This window comes from Oncorhynchus gorbuscha, linkage group LG23, assembly GCF_021184085.1.
Source record: "Oncorhynchus gorbuscha isolate QuinsamMale2020 ecotype Even-year linkage group LG23, OgorEven_v1.0, whole genome shotgun sequence".
Taxonomy (NCBI): Eukaryota; Metazoa; Chordata; class Actinopteri; order Salmoniformes; family Salmonidae; genus Oncorhynchus; species Oncorhynchus gorbuscha.
In genome coordinates this window covers 16,319,855-16,342,585 of record NC_060195.1, presented here as the reverse complement: position 1 = coordinate 16,342,585, position 22,731 = coordinate 16,319,855, and the positions used below count along the sequence as shown (strand labels likewise).

The 22,731-nt window shown below is 41.6% G+C and overlaps 1 protein-coding gene across 1 annotated transcript in view; it reads left to right on the top strand.

The window, feature by feature from the left end:
• LOC124010625 (teneurin-2-like) overlaps positions 1-22,731 on the top strand; it is a 170,003-nt gene that overhangs the window by 116,052 nt on the left and 31,220 nt on the right. The window contains exons 18-24 of the mRNA XM_046323296.1: positions 8,956-9,223; positions 11,364-11,507; positions 14,485-14,734; positions 15,228-15,248; positions 15,423-15,652; positions 17,897-18,051; positions 18,264-18,365. Of these exons, the coding sequence (XP_046179252.1) occupies positions 8,956-9,223; positions 11,364-11,507; positions 14,485-14,734; positions 15,228-15,248; positions 15,423-15,652; positions 17,897-18,051; positions 18,264-18,365 (1,170 nt within the window). The remainder of the gene's footprint in view (positions 1-8,955; positions 9,224-11,363; positions 11,508-14,484; positions 14,735-15,227; positions 15,249-15,422; positions 15,653-17,896; positions 18,052-18,263; positions 18,366-22,731) is intronic.

Sequence of the window (22,731 nt, the reverse complement as noted above, 5' to 3'; positions counted from 1 at the left end):
AGGTTGAACTTTGTCTTCACAATAAGCATGGCCTTGGTGGTAGGAACAGTGAACCTATTTCTTGCTGCTTTCCATATATCATTAATTTGGAAGAACACACTCTCTACTGGTGCCTTACTTCCAGGTAAGCACATGACAACAGACGCTAATCTAGCCAGGTTAGAGTGTGTAGGATGTCATTATCCTTGAAGTGGGTAACCACCGTGCTCCATCTCTGACTAAGTGGTGTCTCAGATGTCTTCTTCAAGCGATCCCCCTTTAGGAACTCTTGCAGGCCAGTAACCTCATGACACAATGCATCCTCATTGATGGTCACATTGGGGTATTTTTCCTGCAGTCTGGCTGCTGCCTTCTGGATCTCTTCACACTGAGGTTGCCTTTTTAAAAGGAGACAATGTAAATCTTTTAGATGATCTGTGTGCTTTCCCCATGCTTGCAAGTAGTTCACAACCGTAGTGAAGAATGATTGGGATGTTTTGAGAAAGCTCTCTTTAGACATGGCTCCATTTTCCTCTAGTTCTCTCAGAAGTCCTCTGACCAAAACTGGAATGAAGTTGTCATCACGTCTTGCAGTCAGTTTTGCTTCAACGTTTCTCAGAATTGCAGCTGACTCCACCTGGCCTTCAAGCATCTTGATCATGTCACTGAATACGGTTAAGTTTCCATGGACAAAGGCCAGCCAAAGTTCAGTCAGTGGATCTTCAAACATTGTTCGCAGGACAACAGGGCATTTGTCTTCAGAAAGAATAAAGGATTTCAGCAAGACGTCTGTTTTCAGCAACCTTTCTAGAGCAGGGAGCATGGACAGCCAGAGAACATTGATGTGTCCTAAAATGTTATGGTACTCCTGGCCAACAAACTCACAAAACCTATTCAGTCTTTCTACTCCGACGGTGAAAATATAAAAATATCCAAATATCTTTGTGAGCAGGTACTCAACATCATATCCAAAGCTGTTCTGGCCGTGTTATGAATGATGTAGGCAGGACAACCTATCACCTCCCACTGCAGAGCATTTCTAACTTTGGTATGGCCATTGACCCTCCCCCGCCTATTCAGTCCTCCAAACATGGCAAATATGGCGCTGTACAACATGACGTCGGAAGTAGGCTACAGGATTGGAGGATTCTAAATTGTTTGCCTTCATTAGACATTTTGAAAGAGTATTTTTTTATCTTTATTTTATGTGGTTATTTGTTTATTAGGCTACTGTGCTGTCTACAATACATACTGTAGTAAACATGGAACCGGCTCAAAGCCCTTAACAAAACGGAGACGTGGAGATAAGGAGTTACAAAACATATTTGACTTTATTTAATAAATATATGTACAATATACAATGGTGTGTGTAATCAGTAATCAGTAGTGTAAGTGAGTGTTTTGCATGCATGAATGTGATAATGCAGGGTGTTGAAAGGTGCCAAAGCAAACAACCAAAAACCACCAAGATACACAACAAAATCTATAAAGGTGTCTGCATGGAGAGAGTCACTTCCATGAATGAGGAAGTGGTGTATTTATCCTGGGACACACCGGGCCCAGGTGTTTCCCATGTAGCTGACGACCCTCCCAACTCCACCCACCGGCATCCTAATAAGGAAACAAGAACAAAGAGAGAATACGGCAGACAGAATGGGAGGGTCGTCACATAAGGGAGAGGAGGCCATGTCGGTACAACAGAATGCATGGCACTTGCGAGTCAGGTGTTATTTCATAGTTGTGATGTCTTCACTATTATTCTACAATGTAGAAAATAGTCAAAATAAAGAAAAATCCTGGAGTGAGTAGGTGTGTGCAAACTTTTGACTGGTATTTGCTTAATTAATTCGATTCATATTATGTTGTTTCTAGTCCATGAAAAATGAAAAACCCTCTGGTTTTCCGTTAGGATGGAACAGAAAATATGGAGCTGTACAACGTGACGCTCATAAATTCAGAGCATTGTCAGATTGTCAGTTTGTAAATTCCGACCGGTTCGCTCTCGGAGCGCACTCTGGACATTCGGGGCCGAGGATTAGGATTGATTTGAGCATTCTGGCCTCACAATGGCAGTCAAGCACTCAAGCTGACGTTGGCTAGCTACTTCCAGACACAAATGAGACCACTCTGACCATTTTACTCGCCTTAGCAGCGCTGGTAAGGCAGTTTTCGTGTTAACCAGAGCGTTGGTGACTGTAAATGTGCTGCTGGAAACAATTTAACTATGCTTTTCTTACGACATTTACTGACACCGGCCATATTCAACGGGTGTTGAGCGCTCGTAAAGTAATTATTCTGCGCTCTGCTACACTCAGACGAGAGTGCTCTGAAATCCGTGTAGATAGTAAGCTGGACACATATACATTTTAGCAACTTTATTTTCTGATAACTAGTTCATTGCATCCACCGTGGAGCTCAGTTTCATTATATGACCATATTTCCCAGTTCCTTGTCATCGTTTTGAAGTTATCGCAAAAAACAGACCTTATTTTAGTGCATTTTTCACCCTACCAGCTCCTATTAGTTCTATTGAGCACCAGCCCCCTTTAGTTCTATTGAGCACCGTGGCAACAACTCGTCTTCCGAACTTTCTATTCCCAGCTTATTGTTCAACATCACAAGGCCTGCTTCACTATTGTTGGCAGTGAGACCTGCTCACGGTGTTTTATAGTTCAAATGTAAACAACTAAATGTAAACAACAAAAATAATATTGGAACTCTGCGGTCTTGCCATTGTTTTCTATGGGGGAAATGTAGGCATGTCGGTCTATTTCGCAATGTGTATATTTCATTTTTTTTCAAGTCGGACACCATTTTAATTATGAGAATCTCCTCTTTCTAATTATGTAAGCCTGGGCAGCTAGCTCAGTTGTCATCAAATGCTAGCCCCAAAATACTTTTTGCCTTGGAACGCTGAGCTACCCCCATTGTTTTCTAATGGAGAGACATTTGTCACCGATTGCTAGACCAGAAAATGTTTTAATTTTTTCCCTACTTTTTCATTACGCAGACATAAGCACAGTTGACATCATCGAAGTGCGGATGTTTACTTTCTACACAAGTTGTTTTTTCCAGTGTCGTCCGACGAACAGGTTGTAGTGGTAAAATAAAAATATATTTTTTAATGGAATTCTAAGCATCACTCCAGTCAAAACAGGCTCTGCGAACGTTCAACTCCATTCATTTGCTATGGGCTCGTAATAGTGTTCCAGTTTAGCCAACGTTCATTAAGTCCCTTTTCAGCCTTGGGTGAATCGTTCTATTGTCCAGCCTATAGATAGCCAGAGTGAATTCACGAAAAGCACCTGAATGTCCATTGAGAAAGCACAACGACTATACCATTTAGCTTAGCTAAGAATGACGGGAATGATCAAGTCAATAAACGTTGGGTAGTTAGATAGCCTATAGTTAATATACTGGCAAGTTTGATGTATAACTACTAACGTTAGGTAGCTAGATAACATAACGGTACATACTGCTGTAATGATATGCTATGTGGTTCGTAAGGACAGCGTAGCTAACAAATTGTCAGCCAACATAATGTATAAGGTAACTTATTTGAAAAGTCATTCATTTATTACATTGAGTAGCATGCTACGCTACCCCTTGGTATCACCAACCTGGTCTGTGATAGGAGGGTGGTTTCCCACACCTAGCTCGGCAATTAGACTATTAAATAGTAAAGGTTGAATAGTCTATTGTTCCGCTATTAGCCCTCCTCCCCAACTTGCAACAAATTGTTGTTCCCATCTCATTCCTTTCCCTCTTCCATGTGTCGTTGTGGGCGTGCTGGCAGGATATGGCAGCATCTTCAGTTGTGCATCAAGAATTCTGCATACAGTAGCACGTTTGTATGAAGGTGTGGTTTTTCACAGGCAAATTGTTATATGCTATGGAGGTACATTTGTGTCTTTTTATCGAGAGCAAAACCTTTTTCATTTTCAATCCAAAATAATTGTTCTGAAAGCAACTTCTTTCCGACACAAAGGAAGTCAAAGCAGACACCTATGAAGAAGACATCTCAGGTAAGCAGCACTGGGCTGTATTTACATATCCTAAAAGTGGCATATGCTGCTTTAGATTGAATGGTCATATCTTAGTTATTATTTTCATTTCTATAAAAAATAAGCTGTTTTCTTTACTTTCAGAGAGCGAGCTGATCAAGGGGTTCGAAAATCTAGATATTGCCAGATGTTCACTGTGTGAGGAACAGGCAAAAGTTTCCATAACCCGAGGTAATTCAACTGTTCTGTGTTATTCTTCTCCATCTCTACCTGTCTTGTTGTACACTGAACCTGTCTCACATATATTCATTTAAAAACCCTTAAGATGTCAGCTATTCATTTTCAGATTTACACCACATAAACACAGCCATTTTCACTGGTCTATCTGTTGCTGCTAAGTCCTGATTTCCCTGGGGGTTAGCCTTGCAATAACCCTGGGGGGTTAGCCTTGCAATAACCCTGGGGGTTAGCCTTGCAATAACCCTGGGGGTTAGCCTTGCAATAACCCTGGGGGTTTAGCCTTGCAATAACCCTGGGGGTTAGCCTTGCAATAACCCTGGGGGTTAGCCTTGCAATAACCCTGGGGGTTAGCCTTGCAATAACCCTGGGGGTTAGCCTTGCAAAAACCAAGTGGAGAGACACATAGCCCTCTACATTTAAATGTTTCAGGTACACTCCGATAGGTGTCTGCGTCACATACAGTATCTTCTATTGACATTATCTTCTATTGTTTGTCCTCATGTGTCTGTTTTTCAGCATAAAGTACTCTGTAGCCACTTAGAGTGGGACTCCAGGTGACACCACACACAATAACAGTCGCTCTTCACTTCATCCCTCTCCCCCTTCTCCCTAAATCCTCTAGGTTATATCTGAACTGGCTAACACAGAGAGCATAGCATGGTCATAGGTGAGAGGTCACTTGGTCGGGTCAACAGGAAGTATTATTAAAGAGATGTTTTACATTGAAATACAGACAGAGATGTAGTTGTCCCAGAGTTAATGATCCAACGTCAGTTTTGCATTTCACCTCCTGATTATGATAACTAACCGTGTTAAAATATAAAAATTCAATTCTTAATCTTGCTCTCTCTGTATCTATCTGTCACTCGTCTGCAGGTATATTTTGATGTGAGAGAGGAAGCCAGTCCCGTCATCGCCACCTCACCCGCTCTTAAGATAACCTTCTGGCCAACTGGGCGCCCAAGGCTGGTTAGGAGACACCGCAATTGTGATGAACTGAGAGAATATTAGGGTAGCACTGTAATTCATGGATCATATGCTGTCTGTCTCTGTTCTTACCTCTTTCCCTTTCTGTTTTCTACACCTTTCTCTCCACCTCGTTTTATCATGCACACCAGATGTGCATTGAAGTACAGATTGAACTTGTATTTATAATATTATATTACCAATTAGCATAATTATAATGCATTTATGCATTTATAACACCTGGATAATGAACTACTTTCAATAAAGCGTTTCACATTCTCCACTGGTTGAAATGAAGTATCTCATTGAAATACTATCCTCTGTCCTCAGATTAATGCAGATGAAGGGAGTTAAATATGCATCGTTTTTGTTTCTGTATATATGAATTACAAATCAATCATGTTTCTAGTATATTGCATAGTTACAATGTGTAATCATTGATGTCCCAGGAGCAGGAGTGGCAAACACTGTTGAAGTGTATATCTGTAATACATACATGCAGACACAGCATCATTCAAATAATGGAGTTCGATACACCTGGTATTAGATATGACTGAAGAAGAATGTCTGAGATGTATACTTACTTACTGACAGAAGCACCAGATCATCAGCAAATAGTAGACATTTGACTTCAGATACTAGTAGGGTGAGGCCAGGCTTCAGATACTAGTAGGGTGAGGCCGGGCTTCAGATACTAGTAGGGTGAGACCGGGCTTCAGATACTAGTAGGGTGAGGCCGGGCTTCAGATACTAGTAGGGTGAGGCCAGGCTTCAGATACTAGTAGGGTGAGGCCGGGCTTCAGATACTAGTAGGGTGAGGCCGTGCTTCAGATACTAGTAGGGTGAGGCCGGGCTTCAGATACTAGTAGGGTGAGGCCGTGCTTCAGATACTAGTAGGGTGAGGCCGGGCTTCAGATACTAGTAGGGTGAGGCCGGGCTTCAGATACTAGTAGGGTGAGGCCGGGCTTCAGATACTAGTAGGGTGAGGCTGTGCTTCAGATACTAGTAGGGTGAGGCCGGGCTTCAGATACTAGTAGGGTGAGGCCGGGCTTCAGATACTAGTAGGGTGAGGCCGGGCTTCAGATACTAGTAGGGTGAGGCCGGGCTTCAGATACTAGTAGGGTGAGGCCGGGCTTCAGATACTAGTAGGGTGAGGCCGGGCTTCAGATACTAGTAGGGTGAGGCCGGGCTTCAGATACTAGTAGGGTGAGGCCGGGCTTCAGATACTAGTAGGGTGAGGCCGGGCTAGATACTAGTAGGTGAGGCCGGGCTTCAGATACTAGTAGGGTGAGGCCGGGCTTCAGATACTAGTAGGGTGAGGCCGGGCTTCAGATACTAGTAGGGTGAGGCCGGGCTTCAGATACTAGTAGGGTGAGGCCGGGCTTCAGATACTAGTAGGGTGAGGCCGGGCTTCAGATACTAGTAGGGTGAGGCCGGGCTTCAGATACTAGTAGGGTGAGACCGGGCTTCAGATACTAGTAGGGTGAGGCCGGGCTTCAGATACTAGTAGGGTGAGGCCGGGCTTCAGATACTAGTAGGGTGAGGCCGGGCTTCAGATACTAGTAGGGTGAGGGGGCTTCAGATACTAGTAGGGTGAGGCCGGGCTTCAGATACTAGTAGGGTGAGGCCGGGCTTCAGATACTAGTAGGGTGAGGCCGGGCTTCAGATACTAGTAGGGTGAGGCCGGGCTTCAGATACTAGTAGGGTGAGGCCGGGCTTCAGATACTAGTAGGGTGAGGCCGGGCTTCAGATACTAGTAGGGTGAGGCCGGGCTTCAGATACTAGTAGGGTGAGGCCGGGCTTCAGATACTAGTAGGGTGAGGCCGGGCTTCAGATACTAGTAGGGTGAGGCCGGGCTTCAGATACTAGTAGGGTGAGGCCGGGCTTCAGATACTAGTAGGGTGAGGCCGGGCTTCAGATACTAGTAGGGTGAGGCCGGGCTTCAGATACTAGTAGGGTGAGGCCGGGCTTCAGATACTAGTAGGGTGAGGCCGGGCTTCAGATACTAGTAGGGTGAGGCCGGGCTTCAGATACTAGTAGGGTGAGGCCGTGCTTCAGATACTAGTAGGGTGAGGCCGTGCTTCAGATACTAGTAGGGTGAGGCCGTGCTTCAGATACTAGTATGGTGAGACCGGGCTTCAGATACTAGTAGGGTGAGGCCGGGCTTCAGATACTAGTAGGGTGAGGCCGTGCTTCAGATACTAGTAGGGTGAGGCCGGGTGTTGCAGACTGTTCTAGTGCCCTTTTTTGCTAATTTTAACCGCACACTTGTTTGTGTTCATATCCCCCAACACCACTTTCCATCAAATTGAATAACAGACCTTCATGCCAAGTTGAGTCGAAGGCTTTTTTGAAATCAACAAAGCATGTGAATCATGTGTTTGTTTGTTTGTCAATTAGGGTGTGGTTGTACGATAATTTGTTAAAAAGCCAATTTGACATTTGCTCAGTACATTGTTTTTACTGAAGAAATGTACGAGTCTGCTGTTAATGATAATGCAGTGGATTTTCCCAAGGTTGCTGTTGACACATATCCCACAGTAGTTATTGGTGTCACATTTGTCTCCACTTTTGTGGATTTGGGTGATCAGTCCTTGGTTCCAAATATTGGGGAAGATGCCAGAACTAAGGATGATGTTAGAGTTTTAGAATAGCCAATTGGAATGTGTTGTCTGTATGGCCTTTTTGGATTGGAGGGGTTTTATTTTGTCCTGTAGTTGGGTTCTGGTCTTTAATAGTTGATTCTAAGATGTGTATTTCATCATGTATATGCTTTGCTCTTTGATCTTTGTTATAGAGCCAAAAGATTGGAGAAGTGGTTTATCAATACATCTCCATTTTGGATAGATAATTATTTGTGTTGTTGTTTGTTTAGTGTTTTACAATTTTCCCAGAAGTGGTTAGATTCTATGGATTCTTCACTTACATTGAGCTGATTTCTGATGTGCTGTTCCTTCTTTTTCCGTAGTGTATTTCTGTATTGTTTTAGTGATTCACCATAGTGAAGGCGTAGGCTCAGGTTTTCTGGGTCTCTATGTTTTTGGCTGGACAGGTTTCTCAATTTCTTTCTTAGGATTTTGCATTCTTCTTCAAACCATTTGTCATTGTTGTTCATTTTCCCGTTTTACATTTTTAGATTTGGTAGGGAAGCTGAGAGGTTAAATATACAGGGGGGGTCTGGGAGAGTGTCTCGGAGGTCTGGCCAGTGGGGGGTCTGGGAGAGTGTCTCGGAGGTCTGGCCAGTGGGGGGGGGTCTGGGAGAGTGTCTCGGAGGTCTGGCCAGTGGGGGGGTATGGGAGAGTGTCTCGGAGGTCTGGCCAGTGGGGGGGGGTATGGGAGAGTGTCTCGGATAGGAGAGAGTGTCTCGGAGGTCTGGCCAGTGTGTCTATTAATCTGTTGCTCCTGTGTGATGGGCTGCGTTTTAGAGCGATGTCCTTTAGGGTCCGGACGAAGATGGGCACTGCTGCCAGGTGGACCTGGTCGTTAAGTCCATGGTGGAGTGGTGGCCCGGGAAAACATTTGGTTTTGAGGCACAGTCACGGGAAATACTTACGTTTATCCGCTGTATGGTAGCAGGGTGGAAGTCTTTTCTTGGTAGCAGGGTAGAGATAACCACTTGTGCGTTGGGGAAAGTAGAATAAGCTTCTTTTTTTTTTCTCGCTCTCTCTCTCTCTCTCCTGGTGCTCCATGAGATGATAGATGCTCCAGGGACCAGTCTGAAGCTCTTTCCTCTCCTCTCCTCTCATCCTTCTCTCCCTCTCTGCAGGTGCTCCATGAGATGATAGATGTTCCAGGGACCAGTCTGAAGCTGTGCTACCTGAGCTCCAGGACGTCAGGCTACCACAGCCTGCTGAAGGTGACCATGACCCCAGCCATGGTTTCTCTGGGCCTGCTCAAAGTCCACCTGATGGTGGCTGTGGAGGGACATCTCTTCCAGAAGTGGTTTCACGCCTCGCCCAACCTGGCCTACACCTACATTTGGGATAAAACAGATGCCTATGGACAGAGAGTCTACGGGCTGTCGGAAGCTGTCGGTGAGTGTGTATAGACAGAGTGTGTGTGTGCGTGTGTGTGTCCCTGTGTGTCTGTCTGTGAGCAGTAATAGCTCTGAGGGTGCCGAGGCCCCAAACTCGCTTCACTAACTGCTAACTCTGCTTGACAGCTAATAACCCTTCATCACGGTTACGGCTGCCGCGGTTACGTTTGAGTGACAGAAGGAGAGGAGAGTTTAAATGCCACCCAGGGCTTATACTGTCTGTCATCTCTTAGAACAGACAAGAGAGTACCGGCCACACAAACTCTATTGCTCCAATGTAGCTGATTCATGTGATAACCAACGTCACTTTACTCTGAATTGATATATTATGAAGCGGACAATGCACCTATATTTGCAGTTCCTACAGCAGCTAGCTGCCTTCAACTAATATGTGTTTTTATGCCAATCAAGCGTTGGTGATATGACAACATTTCAACACTTGTTGCATCATGGGAGAGAAATTGATCTGTCACAGAACTGCTTGTTGGGACAGTGAACACCCACAATGTTAATTGGGTTATGGGCTTAACAAAGTGTAAGTAGGGTCAGAGGAGAAAGGGTCTGGTCTGGACAGGTCTGGTCTGGACAGGTCTAGTCTGGACAGGTCTGGTCTGGACAGGTCTAGTCTGGACAGGTCTAGTCTGGACAGGTCTGGTCTGGGCAGGTCAGGTCTGGTCTGGACAGGTCTGGTCTGGGCAGGTCTGGTTTTGTCAGGTCTGGACAGGTCAGGTCTGGTCTGGACAGGTCTAGTCTGGACAGGTCTGGTCTGGGCAGGTCAGGTCTGTTCTGGACAGGTCTGGTCTGGGCAGGTCTGGTTTTGTCAGGTCTGGACAGGTCTGGTCTGGACTTGACAGGTCTGGTCTAGACAGGTTAGGTCTGGACAGGTTAGGTCTGGACAGGTCTGGTCTAGACAGATCTGGTCTGGTCTGGTCTGGACAGGTCTGATCTGGACAGGTCTGCTCAGGTCTAGACAGGGGTGCTAAAGAGTACAAGCTGTGCTACCATCATTGGACTTATACTTACTGTATGTGGGTTAGCTCTTGGGTAGCTATAGCTGTAAATATAACAATTATACATGGAACTGCAGCTCACTTGACTTTGTTACTGTCTGTTTGTCTGTCTGGTTGTCTGTCCTGAGCATTAAAGAGTTGCTTGTCTCCATAATACTTTGTTTATTAATATATTTTATCTCACTCCCACTTTCTTATCTTTCTACCCCTGCCCTAACCTCTCCCACTCTCTCTCTCTCATTCTCCCCCCCCTCTCTCTCTCTCTCTCTCTCTCTCTCTCTCTCTCTCTCTCTCTCTCTCTCTCTCTCTCTCTCACTCTCTCTCTCTTTGTCCCCCTTTCTCTCTCCTCTCCTCTCGCCCTCTCTTTGTACCCCGCTCTCTGTCACCCATCTCTCTCTCTTTTTCTCCCCCTCCCCTCCACCTCTCTCTCGCTCTGTCCTTCTCTCCCCCTCTCTTTCTCCCCCTCTCTCTTTATCTCTCCTCTCCCCCTCTCTCTCTCTTTTTATCACTCCCCCTGTCTCTCCCCTATATCGCTCTCTTTATCACTCCCCCTCTATCTCGCTTTCTCCCCCTCTATCTCGCTTTCTCCCCCTCTCCCCCTCTCCTCTCCCCCTTTCTCTCTTCCCCCTCTCCTCTCCCCCTCTCTCTCTCTCTTTCTCCACCCCTCTCTTTCTCCCCCTCTCTCTCTCTCTCCCATCTCGCTCTCTCTTTATCACTCCCCATCTCTCTCTCTATCTCCCCCTCTCTTCTTCACCCTCTCTTTCTCCCCCCTCTCCTCTCCCCCCTATCGCTCTCTCTTTCTCCCCCTCTCCCTTTCTCTCTCTTCTTCCCCCTCTCTCTCTCTTTCTCCTCCCCTCTCTCTCCCCCTCTCCCCCTCTCTCTTTCTCCCCCTCTTTCGCTCTCTGTCTTTCTCCCCGCTTCTCTCTCTCCCCCTCTCTCCCTCTACCCATCTCTCTCTCTCTCTTTATCACTCCCCCTCTCCCTCTCTTTCTCTCTCTCTCTTTCTCCCCCTCTCTCGCTCTCTCCCCCTCCTCCCCCTCTCTCTCCTCCCTTTCCTTTCTCCCCCACCCTCTCTCTCCCCCCTCTCTCCTCCCTCTCCTTTCTCCCCCACCCTCTCTCTCTCCTTAGTGTCGGTGGGGTATGAGTATGAGTCATGTGCCAGTCTGATCCAATGGGAGAAGAGGACAGCAGTACTTCAGGGCTTTGAACTGGACCCTTCTAATTTGGGAGGCTGGTCTCTGGATAAACACCATATCCTCAACACACGCAGCAGTATGTTTAAATATACTGTACATATACACTGAACACAAATATAAACGCAACATGCAACAATTTTGACGGTTTTACTGAGTTACTGTTCATATAAGGAAACCAGTCAATTGCAATAAAGTAATTAGGGCCTAATCTACGGATTTCAAATAACTGGGCAGGGGCATAGGCCCACCCAATTGGGAGCCAGGCCCACTCACTGGAAAGCCAGGCCCAGCCAATCAGAATTTCATGTTTTTTTTATTACAGAAATAAATACTCTTCAGTTTCGTCAGCTGTTAGGTGGCAGGTATCAGATGATCCAGCAAGTGAAGAAGCCGGATGTGGAGGTCCTGGACTGGGGTGGTTACACGTGGCCTGTGGTTGTGAAGCTGGATGTAGAGGTCCTGGACTGGGGTGGTTACACCTGGTCTGTGGTTGTGAAGCCGGATGTGGAGGTCCTGGACTGGGGTGGTTACACCTGGTCTGTAGTAGTGAAGCCGGATGTGGAGGTCCTGGACTGGGGTGGTTACACCTGGTCTGTAGTAGTGAAGCCGGATGTAGAGGTCCTGGACTGGGTTGGTTACACCTGGTCTGTAGTAGTGAAGCCGGATGTAGAGGTCCTGGACTGGGGTGGTTACACGTGGTCTGTAGTAGTGAAGCTGTAGTAGTGAAGCGGATGTGGAGGTCCTGGACTGGGGTGGTTACACCTGGTCTGTAGTAGTGAAGCCGGATGTAGAGGTCCTGGACTGGGGTGGTTACACCTGGTCTGTAGTAGTGAAGCCGGATGTGGAGGTCCTGGACTGGGGTGGTTACACCTGGTCTGTGGTTGTGAAGCCGGATGTGGAGGTCCTGGACTGGGGTGGTTACACCTGGTCTGTAGTAGTGAAGCCGGATGTAGAGGTCCTGGACTGGGGTGGTTACACGTGGTCTGTAGTAGTGAAGCCGGATGTGGAGGTCCTGGACTGGGGTGGTTACACGTGGTCTGTAGTAGTGAAGCCGGATGTGGAGGTCCTGGACTGGGTTGGTTACACCTGGTCTGTAGTAGTGAAGCCGGATGTAGAGGTCCTGGACTGGGGTGGTTACACGTGGTCTGTAGTAGTGAAGCCGGATGTGGAGGTCCTGGACTGGGGTGGTTACACCTGGTCTGTAGTAGTGAAGCCGGATGTGGAGGTCCTGGACTGGGGTGGTTACACATGGTCTGTAGTAGTGAAGCCGGATGTAGAGGTCCTGGACTGGGGTGGTTACACGTGGTCTGTAGTAGTGAAGCCGGATGTAGAGGTCCTGGACTGGGGTGGTTACACGTGGTCTGTAGTAGTGAAGCCGGATGTAGAGGTCCTGGACTGGGGTGGTTACACGTGGTCTGTAGTAGTGAAGCCGGATGTGGAGGTCCTGGACTGGGGTGGTTACACCTGGTCTGTGGTTGTGAAGCCGGATGTGGAGGTCCTGGGCTGGGGTGGTTACACCTGGTCTGTAGTAGTGAAGCCGGATGTGGAGGTCCTGGACTGGGGTGGTTACACCTGGTCTGTGGTTGTGAAGCCGGATGTGGAGGTCCTGGGCTGGGGTGGTTACACCTGGTCTGTAGTAGTGAAGCCGGTTGGCAGTGTTGTAATACTCAATACCAGTCTCGAGACCACATAGGGTGTTTCGGTCTTGTCTCGGTGTCAGTGGCGGATACATTTTTACTCGGTCTTGACTCGGTATTGACTCGGTCTTGACTCGGTCTTGACTCGGTCTTGACTCACTCTCAGACAGTGAGGACACGTAATTCTTACCCAGACCAGCCGAGGCCAACAGACTAAACAACTCAGAATTATCAGTTTCTTTCAGTCAGCGCATAAAAGCACACAAAAAATGTAAAATGCCAAATATACTCCTTTCTTGAAACATGTATATCTTATGGCCTATTGAAACCTGGAATCCTACCTACTTTACTCATAACATTACTGTCATTCACTTTAATAGAAAAATATCCTCAAACTCTGTACAATTTCCTTAACTCACTGGTAGGAAAAGGGAAAGGGGAGACAGGATGAAACTGTAATTCTTTATATCTATTATAGACAGGTTAGTACAGTAGTGAACCTATTGGGCCTCAGTCTTCAGCGTGTGACAGGTTAGTACAGTAGTGAACCTATTGAACCTCGGTCTTCAGCGTGTGACAGGTTAGTACAGTAGTGAACCTATTGGGCCTCGGTCTTCAGCGTGTGACAGGTTAGTACAGTAGTGAACCTATTGGGCCTCTGTCTTCAGTGGTGAACCTATTGAACCTAGGTCTTCAGCGTGTGACAGGTTAGTACAGTAGTGAACCTATTGGGCCTTGGTCTTCAGTGGTGAACCTATTGGGCCTCGGTCTTCAGTGGTGAACCTATTGGACTTGGCATATTACATCATTTATGCAGCAGCATACAATACATTTTTGGACTCACCTTGTTGTGCTGAGCTCACTTGAACAGGAAGGGGGCGGACCTTCTTGGAAAATGTTGTCATAAAACTTTGTCATCAAAGTCTGTCATTCTCTGGATTTATGGTCAACTGGGAATTCGGAAAAAAACAGGTTGAATCATGACGTCAGTGGGCTTAAGGTCAGAGCTCTAGAAAGAGGCCAGTTCCTGACTTGGAATTACAGGTTGGATGACTGTTCAAAACTTATTTTTCCAAAACTTCTGCGATCTTTTATTTCAGCTCATGAAATATAGGCCAACACTTTACATGTTGCGTATATATTTTTGTTCAGTATACATATATACACACACACACTGTCATCTCAACACACACACAAACACACCCCATCATCTCAACACACATACACAACATCTTCTCAACATCACACACACACATTTAATTTGGCAGAATTAATAGTATGTGGGGGTTTTTCTCAAACAAAATGAATTAATTAATTCCTCCCTCCCTGTCTCCCTCCCTCCCTCTCTGTCTCCCTCCCTGTCTCCCTCCCTGTCTCCCCCTCCCTCCCTCCCCCCTCCCTCCCTCCCCCCCCTAGGTATTCTCCATAAGGGTAGTGGTGAGAACGTGTTTGTGTCACAGCAGCCCCCTGTGATCAGCAGTGTAATGGGGAACGGCCGTCGACGCTCTATCTCCTGCCCCAGCTGTAACGGCCTCGCCGACAGCAACAAGCTACTGGCCCCCGTAGCCCTGGCAACAGGCATCGACGGGAGCCTCTACGTGGGAGACCTGAACTTCATACGCAGGGTCTACCCCTCGCTCAATACCACGGGCATACTGGAACTGAGGTATGCATGGAGGGAGGAGAGAAGAAGATGGGGAAGAAGTCAGGTTGGGAGAGGAGAGGAGTGGGATGGGGAGAGAAAAGGAGAGAGGAAGAGAGTGGGACTGGTGGGAGGAGGGGTGATGGAGGAAAGGGAATGAGAGGGGGAGAAGAGGAAGATACGTGAGGGAGGAGGGGGAGAGGAGGAGGAGTGAAGGAAAAGAGGAGAGGAGGAGGGAGAGGACAGAGGAGAGGAATAGTGTGTAGGATATAGAACATGTTGGAAAAGATTCAGTGAGGTTGTAATGAAAGCAGGGAGTGCTCGGGGGACAGTGTGATTGAAGTAGAATTATACACTGCACTAGTTCTTATATCTCCTGGGTGTTTTTATCCATATTTAACTGTGCTGTTCCCTCACCACTCCACTGCTAACTCTCTCTGTCGTTCTGTTGTTCCCTCAGACACAACACATTAACATTTGTTCTGGGTTGTTTTTTCTGTCTTCTTATTCTTTGAAGGAACAAAGATTTCAGACACAGGTAAGATGGTTAAATTACAAATTCCAAGCTAATAAGTGAAATAGCAGTAATTTAGAGTTACTTTAATCACAAAGATTGTTAAATTGCCCCTGGGAAATATTGTTTTAATCTTAGTTGTTTTTTCCAATCTAATTCAAATTTCAATAACTTTATTGTTCTCTCTCCGTCCTACAGTAACAACCCCACTCATAAGTACTTCCTGGCCATTGACCCGGTAACGGGGGCGTTGTTGATCTCGGATACCAATTCGCGGCATATCTACCGTGTGCGCTTGCTGACGGGCGGGCGGCTGCTGTCGGACAGCTCAGAGGTGGTTGCTGGGACGGGAGAGCAGTGTCTGCCCTTCGACGAGCGCTGTGGGGATGGAGGCAAAGCTACTGAGGCAACACTGATGAGCCCCAAAGGTGAGGAGCAGAGGAACACACACACACATACACACACACAAACACACACACACACACACACACACAAAGAGATCTTCCAACCTTGAAGGCTAAGCCACAGAGAGTACCCCCATGAGCTCCAAAGTGTAACTAGTAAGGAAGGGACGTCTGTACTACACTAATGAAATGCTGGTCATAATGATCTAGTCGTGAAAGTAGTAGTGATATCTGTCCTTTTCTATATCAGAACACTGATGGTGAAACTAACTGTAGTGGAAGTAAAGCAGGGCAGAAGCAGAAGGAGGTTATAAACCAGATTACAGCTGAAGGTAGGATGACGTGATGAAGCCTGCATCAAAAAGAACACTGACACCAAACTGTCAAAGATGTCACCCTGTCACATTTCCTCAGTGTGTGTGTTGTATGTTTTGTGTGTGTGTGTGTGTGTGTGCACATCTCCTGCCAGACAGATACAAAGCCAGCCAGCACTTTTCAGCCTGCCCTGGCCTCTCTCTCTCTGTCTCTTCCTATCCCTCCAGCTCTCTGTCTGTCTCTTCCTATCCCTCCAGCTCTCTGTCACTGGCCTCTCTCTGTCTGTCTCTTCCTATCCCTCCAGCTCTCTGTCTGTCTCTTCCTATCCCTCCAGATCTCTGTCTGTCTCTTCCTATCCCTCCAGCTCTCTGTCACTGGCCTCTCTCTGTCTCTTTCCCTCCTTCCCCTGTGTGCTAGTCCTTATCTGTTCAAAGACACCCTGTTCCCCCTCTCCTTCTCTTCTCCTACATCCATTCCATGGCATTGCTTATATCCATCACTGCTATTCCTTTCTCTCTTTCCCCCAGCTCTCCTTTCATCCTCTCATCCTCTCTGCCTCCCTCTCGTATTCTCCTACCAAAGGTCTGTCTGTACATCTGTCTGTCTACCTGTCTCTCTGTCTTCCTGTCTGTCTGTCTCTGTCTGTCTGCCTGTCTGTGTGTAGTTCAGTCTGTCTGCCTGTCTCTCTGTCAGCCTTTCTGTCTGTCTCTGTCTGTCTGCCTGTCTGTGTCCATGTCTGTCTGTCTGTACATCAGTCTGTCTACCTGTCTGTCTCTGTCTGTCTGCCTGTCTGTGTGTAGATCAGTCTGTCTGCCTGTCTCTCTGTCAGCCTTTCTGTCTGTCTCTGTCTGTCTGCCTGTCTGTGTCTATGTCTGTCTGTCTGTCTGTACATCAGTCTGTCTCTCTGCCTACCTGTCTGCCTGTGTGTACATCAGTCTTTCTGGGAGAATTATATTTGCGGTGGTGTGCTCGAGAGCAGACACAACTGTCTGTCTATTTATCTGTGTGTGTGTCTGCCTGCCTGCAATGGCCAGAGTGACACCACTGACACGTAGCCGATGATAAATATATCATATATCTCTTTCCTCGCAAACAGAAACTGTAAGTACACAGACTAATGTTACCCGCGGGGTACTTTGTAAACTAATGCTACAAGGTCAACAAATGCTACACATTATATACAAGGTCAATACAACTCATCATCCTGAGATAAGTTACTGATTATTAAGTTGCAGCATCTTATAAAATAACATTTGTTGTCCGAATGTATTTATTCTGTACCCACTCACGTATTAAGGCCAATTAAAACTTCAATTGTAAAATTTCCTCCTTCCACCTCCCAGGTATTGTGTGTGTGTTTCTCTAGGTATTTCTGTGGATAAGAATGGTCTGATGATGTGTGTGTGTGTGTGTGTGTGTGTGTGTGTGTGTGTGTGTGTGTGTGTGTGTGTGTGTGTGTGTGTGTGTGTGTGTGTGTGTGTGTGTGTGTGTGTGTGTGTGTGTGTGTGTGTGTGTGTGTGTGTGTGTGTGTGTGTTTCTCTCCAGGTATTGCTGTAGATCAGAATGGTCTGATGAAGTGTGTGTATGTTTCTCCAGGTATTGCTGTGGATCAGAATGGTCTCATGAAGTGTGTGTGTGTTTCTCCAGGTATTGCTGTGGATCAGAATGGTCTGATGAAGTGTGTGTATGTTTCTCCAGGTATTGCTGTGGATCAGAATGGTCTGATGAAGTGTCTGTATGTTTCTCCAGGTATTGCTGTGGATCAGAATGGTCTGATGAAGTGTGTGTATGTTTCTCCAGGTATTGCTGTGGATCAGAATGGTCTGATGAAGTGTCTGTATGTTTCTCCAGGTATTGCTGTGGATCAGAATGGTCTGATGAAGTGTCTGTATGTTTCTTCAGGTATTGCTGTGGATCAGAATGGTCTGATGAAGTGTCTGTATGTTTCTCCAGGTATTGCTGTGGATCAGAATGGTCTGGTGTATTTTGTGGACGCCACTATGATCCGTAAAGTTGACCAAAACGGGATCATCTCCACTCTACTGGGCGCTAATGACCTGACCGCAATACGACCACTCAGCTGTGACGCTAGCATGGACGTCAGCCAGGTAGGTAGGGAGAGAGGGTCTTAATTTTGTTGGAGCCAAAAAGACACAAGTGTCCATTTCAACTTGAGGGGTTTAAAACAACCTGGTCTGGGTTACATGCGATGAACGCTATCAACCAAGGCTTTGTTTTCTGTCTCCTGTAAAACTTTGAAAATATTAGTCATGTCTCTTTGGTGATCAACCCTGGATCTGTTTGTTGTTGTGTTTATCAGGTGCGTCTGGAGTGGCCCACAGACCTGGCAGTAAACCCCATGGATAACTCTCTGTACGTCCTGGAGAACAACGTCATCCTGCGCATCACTGAGAACCACCAAGTGAGCTTCGTTCCATATCAATTATCATCATATAAGCAGTTATTGTGACTAAGCAACTATCGTAATATAAACAACTGACCCCATATAATCAGTTATTACTATATAATCAGTTATCACTATATAATCAGTTATCACTATATATATAATCAGTTATCACTATATAATCAGTTATTACCATATATATAATCAGTTATCACTATATAATCAGTTATCACTATATAATCAGTTATCACTATATAATCAGTTATCACTATATAATCAGTTATTACCATATATATAATCAGTTATCACTATATAATCAGTTATCACTATATAATCGGTTATCACTATATAATCAGCTATCACTATATAATCAGTTATTACCATATATATAATCAGTTATCACTATATAATCAGTTATCACTATATAATCAGTTATCACTATATAATCCGTTATTACCATATATATAATCAGTTATCACTATATAATCAGTTATCACTATATAATCAGTTATTACTATATAACCAGATATTACTATATAATCAGTTAGCACCATATAATCAGTTATTACCATATAATCAGTTATCACTATATAATCAGTTATTGCCATATATATAATCAGGTGTCACCATATAATCAGTTATTACCATATATATATATAATCAGTTATCACTATATATATCACTATATCAGTTATCACCATATAATCAGTTATTACCATATAATCAGTTATTACTATATAATCAGTTATCACTATATAATCAGTTATCACCATATATATATAATCAGTTATCACTATATAATCAGTTATTACCATATAATCAGTTATCTCTATATAATCAGTTATCACCATATATATAATCAGTTATTAATATATAATCAGGTATTACCATATATATAATCAGGTATCACTACATAATCAGTTATCACTATATAATCAGTTATTACCATATATATAATCAGGTATTACTATATAATCAGTTATTACCATATAATCAGTTATCACTATATAATCAGTTATTACCATATATATAATCAGTTATTAATATATAATCAGTTATCACTATATAATCAGTTATTAATATATAATCAGTTATTACTATATAATCAGTTATCACTATATAATCAGTTATCACCATATATATAATCAGTTATTAATATATAATCAGTTATCACCATATATATAATCAGTTATTAATATATAATCAGTTATCACTATATAATCAGTTATTAATATATAATCAGTTATTAATATATAATCAGTTATTAATATATAATCAGTTATCACTATATATATAATCAGTTATTACTATATAATCAGTTATCACCATATATATATAATCAGTTATTAATATATAATCAGTTATCAATATATAATCAGTTATTACTATATAATCAGTTATTACCATATATATAATTAGTTATCACTATATAATCAGCTATCACTATATAATCAGTTATTACCATATATATAATCAGTTATCACTATATAATCAGTTATCACTATATAATCAGTTATCACTATATAATCAGTTATCACTATAATCAGTTATCACTATATAATCAGTTATCACTATATAATCCGTTATTACCATATATATAATCAGTTATCACTATATAATCAGTTATCACTATATAATCAGTTATTACTATATAACCAGATATTACTATATAATCAGTTATCACCATATAATCAGTTATTACCATATAATCAGTTATCACTATATAATCAGTTATTGCCATATATATAATCAGGTGTCACCATATAATCAGTTATTACCATATATATATATAATCAGTTATCACTATATAATCAGTTATCACCATATAATCAGTTATTACCATATAATCAGTTATTACTATATAATCAGTTATCACTATATAATCAGTTATCACCATATATATATAATCAGTTATCACTATATAATCAGTTATTACCATATAATCAGTTATCTCTATATAATCAGTTATCACCATATATATAATCAGTTATTAATATATAATCAGGTATTACCATATATATAATCAGGTATCACTACATAATCAGTTATCACTATATAATCAGTTATTACCATATATATAATCAGTTATTACTATATAATCAGTTATTACCATATAATCAGTTATCACTATATAATCAGTTATTACCATATATATAATCAGTTATTAATATATAATCAGTTATCACTATATAATCAGTTATTAATATATAATCAGTTATTACTATATAATCAGTTATCACTATATAATCAGTTATCACCATATATATAATCAGTTATTAATATATAATCAGTTATCACCATATATATAATCAGTTATTAATATATAATCAGTTATCACTATATAATCAGTTATTAATATATAATCAGTTATTAATATATAATCAGTTATTAATATATAATCAGTTATCACTATATATATAATCAGTTATTACTATATAATCAGTTATCACCATATATATATAATCAGTTATTAATATATAATCAGTTATCAATATATAATCAGTTATTACTATATAATCAGTTATTACCATATATATAATTAGTTATCACTACATAATCAGTTATCACTATATAATCAGTTATTACCATATATATATAATCAGTTATTACTATATAACCAGTTATTACCATATAATCAGTAATTACTATATAATCAGTTATTACCATATAATCAGTTATCACTATATAATCAGTTATCACCATATATATAATCAGTTATTAATATATAAGCAGTTATCACTATATAATCAGTTATCACCATATATATAATCAGTTATTAATATATAATCAGCTATCACTATATATATAATCAGTTATCACAATATAATCAGTTATCACTATATAATCAGTTATCACTATATAATCCGTTATCACTATATAATCAGTTATTAATATATAATCAGTTATCACTATATAATCAGTTATCACCATATATATAATCAGCTATCACTATATATATAATCAGTTATCACTATATATATAATTAGTTATCACTATATAATCAGTTATCACTATATAATCAGTTATTACTATATAATCAGTTATTACCATATAATCAGTTATTACTATATAATCAGTTATTACTATATAATCAGTTATCACTATATAATCAGTTATTACCATATAATCAGTTATTAATATATAATCAGTTATCACTATATAATCAGTTATCACCATATATATAATCAGTTATTACTATATAATCAGTTATCACCATATATATAATCAGCTATCACTATATATATAATCAGTTATCACTATATAATCAGTTATCACCATATATATAATCAGCTATCACTATATATATAATCAGTTATCACTATATATATAATCAGTTATCACTATATAATCAGTTATTACTATATAATCAGTTATTACTATATAATCAGTTATCACTATATAATCAGTTATTACCATATAATCAGTTATTACTATATAATCAGTTATTACCATATAATCAGTTATTACTATATAATCAGTTATCACTATATAATCAGTTATTAATATATAATCAGTTATCACCATATATATAATCAGCTATCACTATATATATAATCAGCTATCACTATATATATAATCAGTTATCACTATATATATAATCAGTTATCACTATATAATCAGTTATCACTATATAATCAGTTATTACTATATAATCAGTTATTACCATATAATCAGTTATTACTATATAATCAGTTATTACTATATAATCAGTTATCACTATATAATCAGTTATTACCATATAATCAGTTATTACTATATAATCAGTTATCACTATATAATCAGTTATTACTATATAATCAGTTATCACCATATATATAATCAGTTATCACCATATATATAATCAGCTATCACTATATATATAATCAGTTACTACTATATAATCAGTTATCACCATATATATAATCAGCTATCACTATATATATAATCAGTTATCACTATATATATAATCAGTTATCACTATATAATCAGTTATTACTATATAATCAGTTATTACCATATAATCAGTTATTACTATATAATCAGTTATTACTATATAATCAGTTATCACTATATAATCAGTTATTACCATATAATCAGTTATTACTATATAATCAGTTATTACCATATAATCAGTTATCACTATATCATCAGTTATTACTATATAATCAGTTATTACCATATAATCAGTTATTACTATATAATCAGTTATCACTATAAAATCAGTTATTACCATATAATCAGTTATTACTATATAATCAGTTATTACTATATAATCAGTTATTACCATATAATCAGTTATTACTATATAATCAGTTATAACCATATAATCAGTGATCACCATATATATAATCAGTTATCACTATATATATGATCAGTTATCACAATATAATCAGTTATCACTATA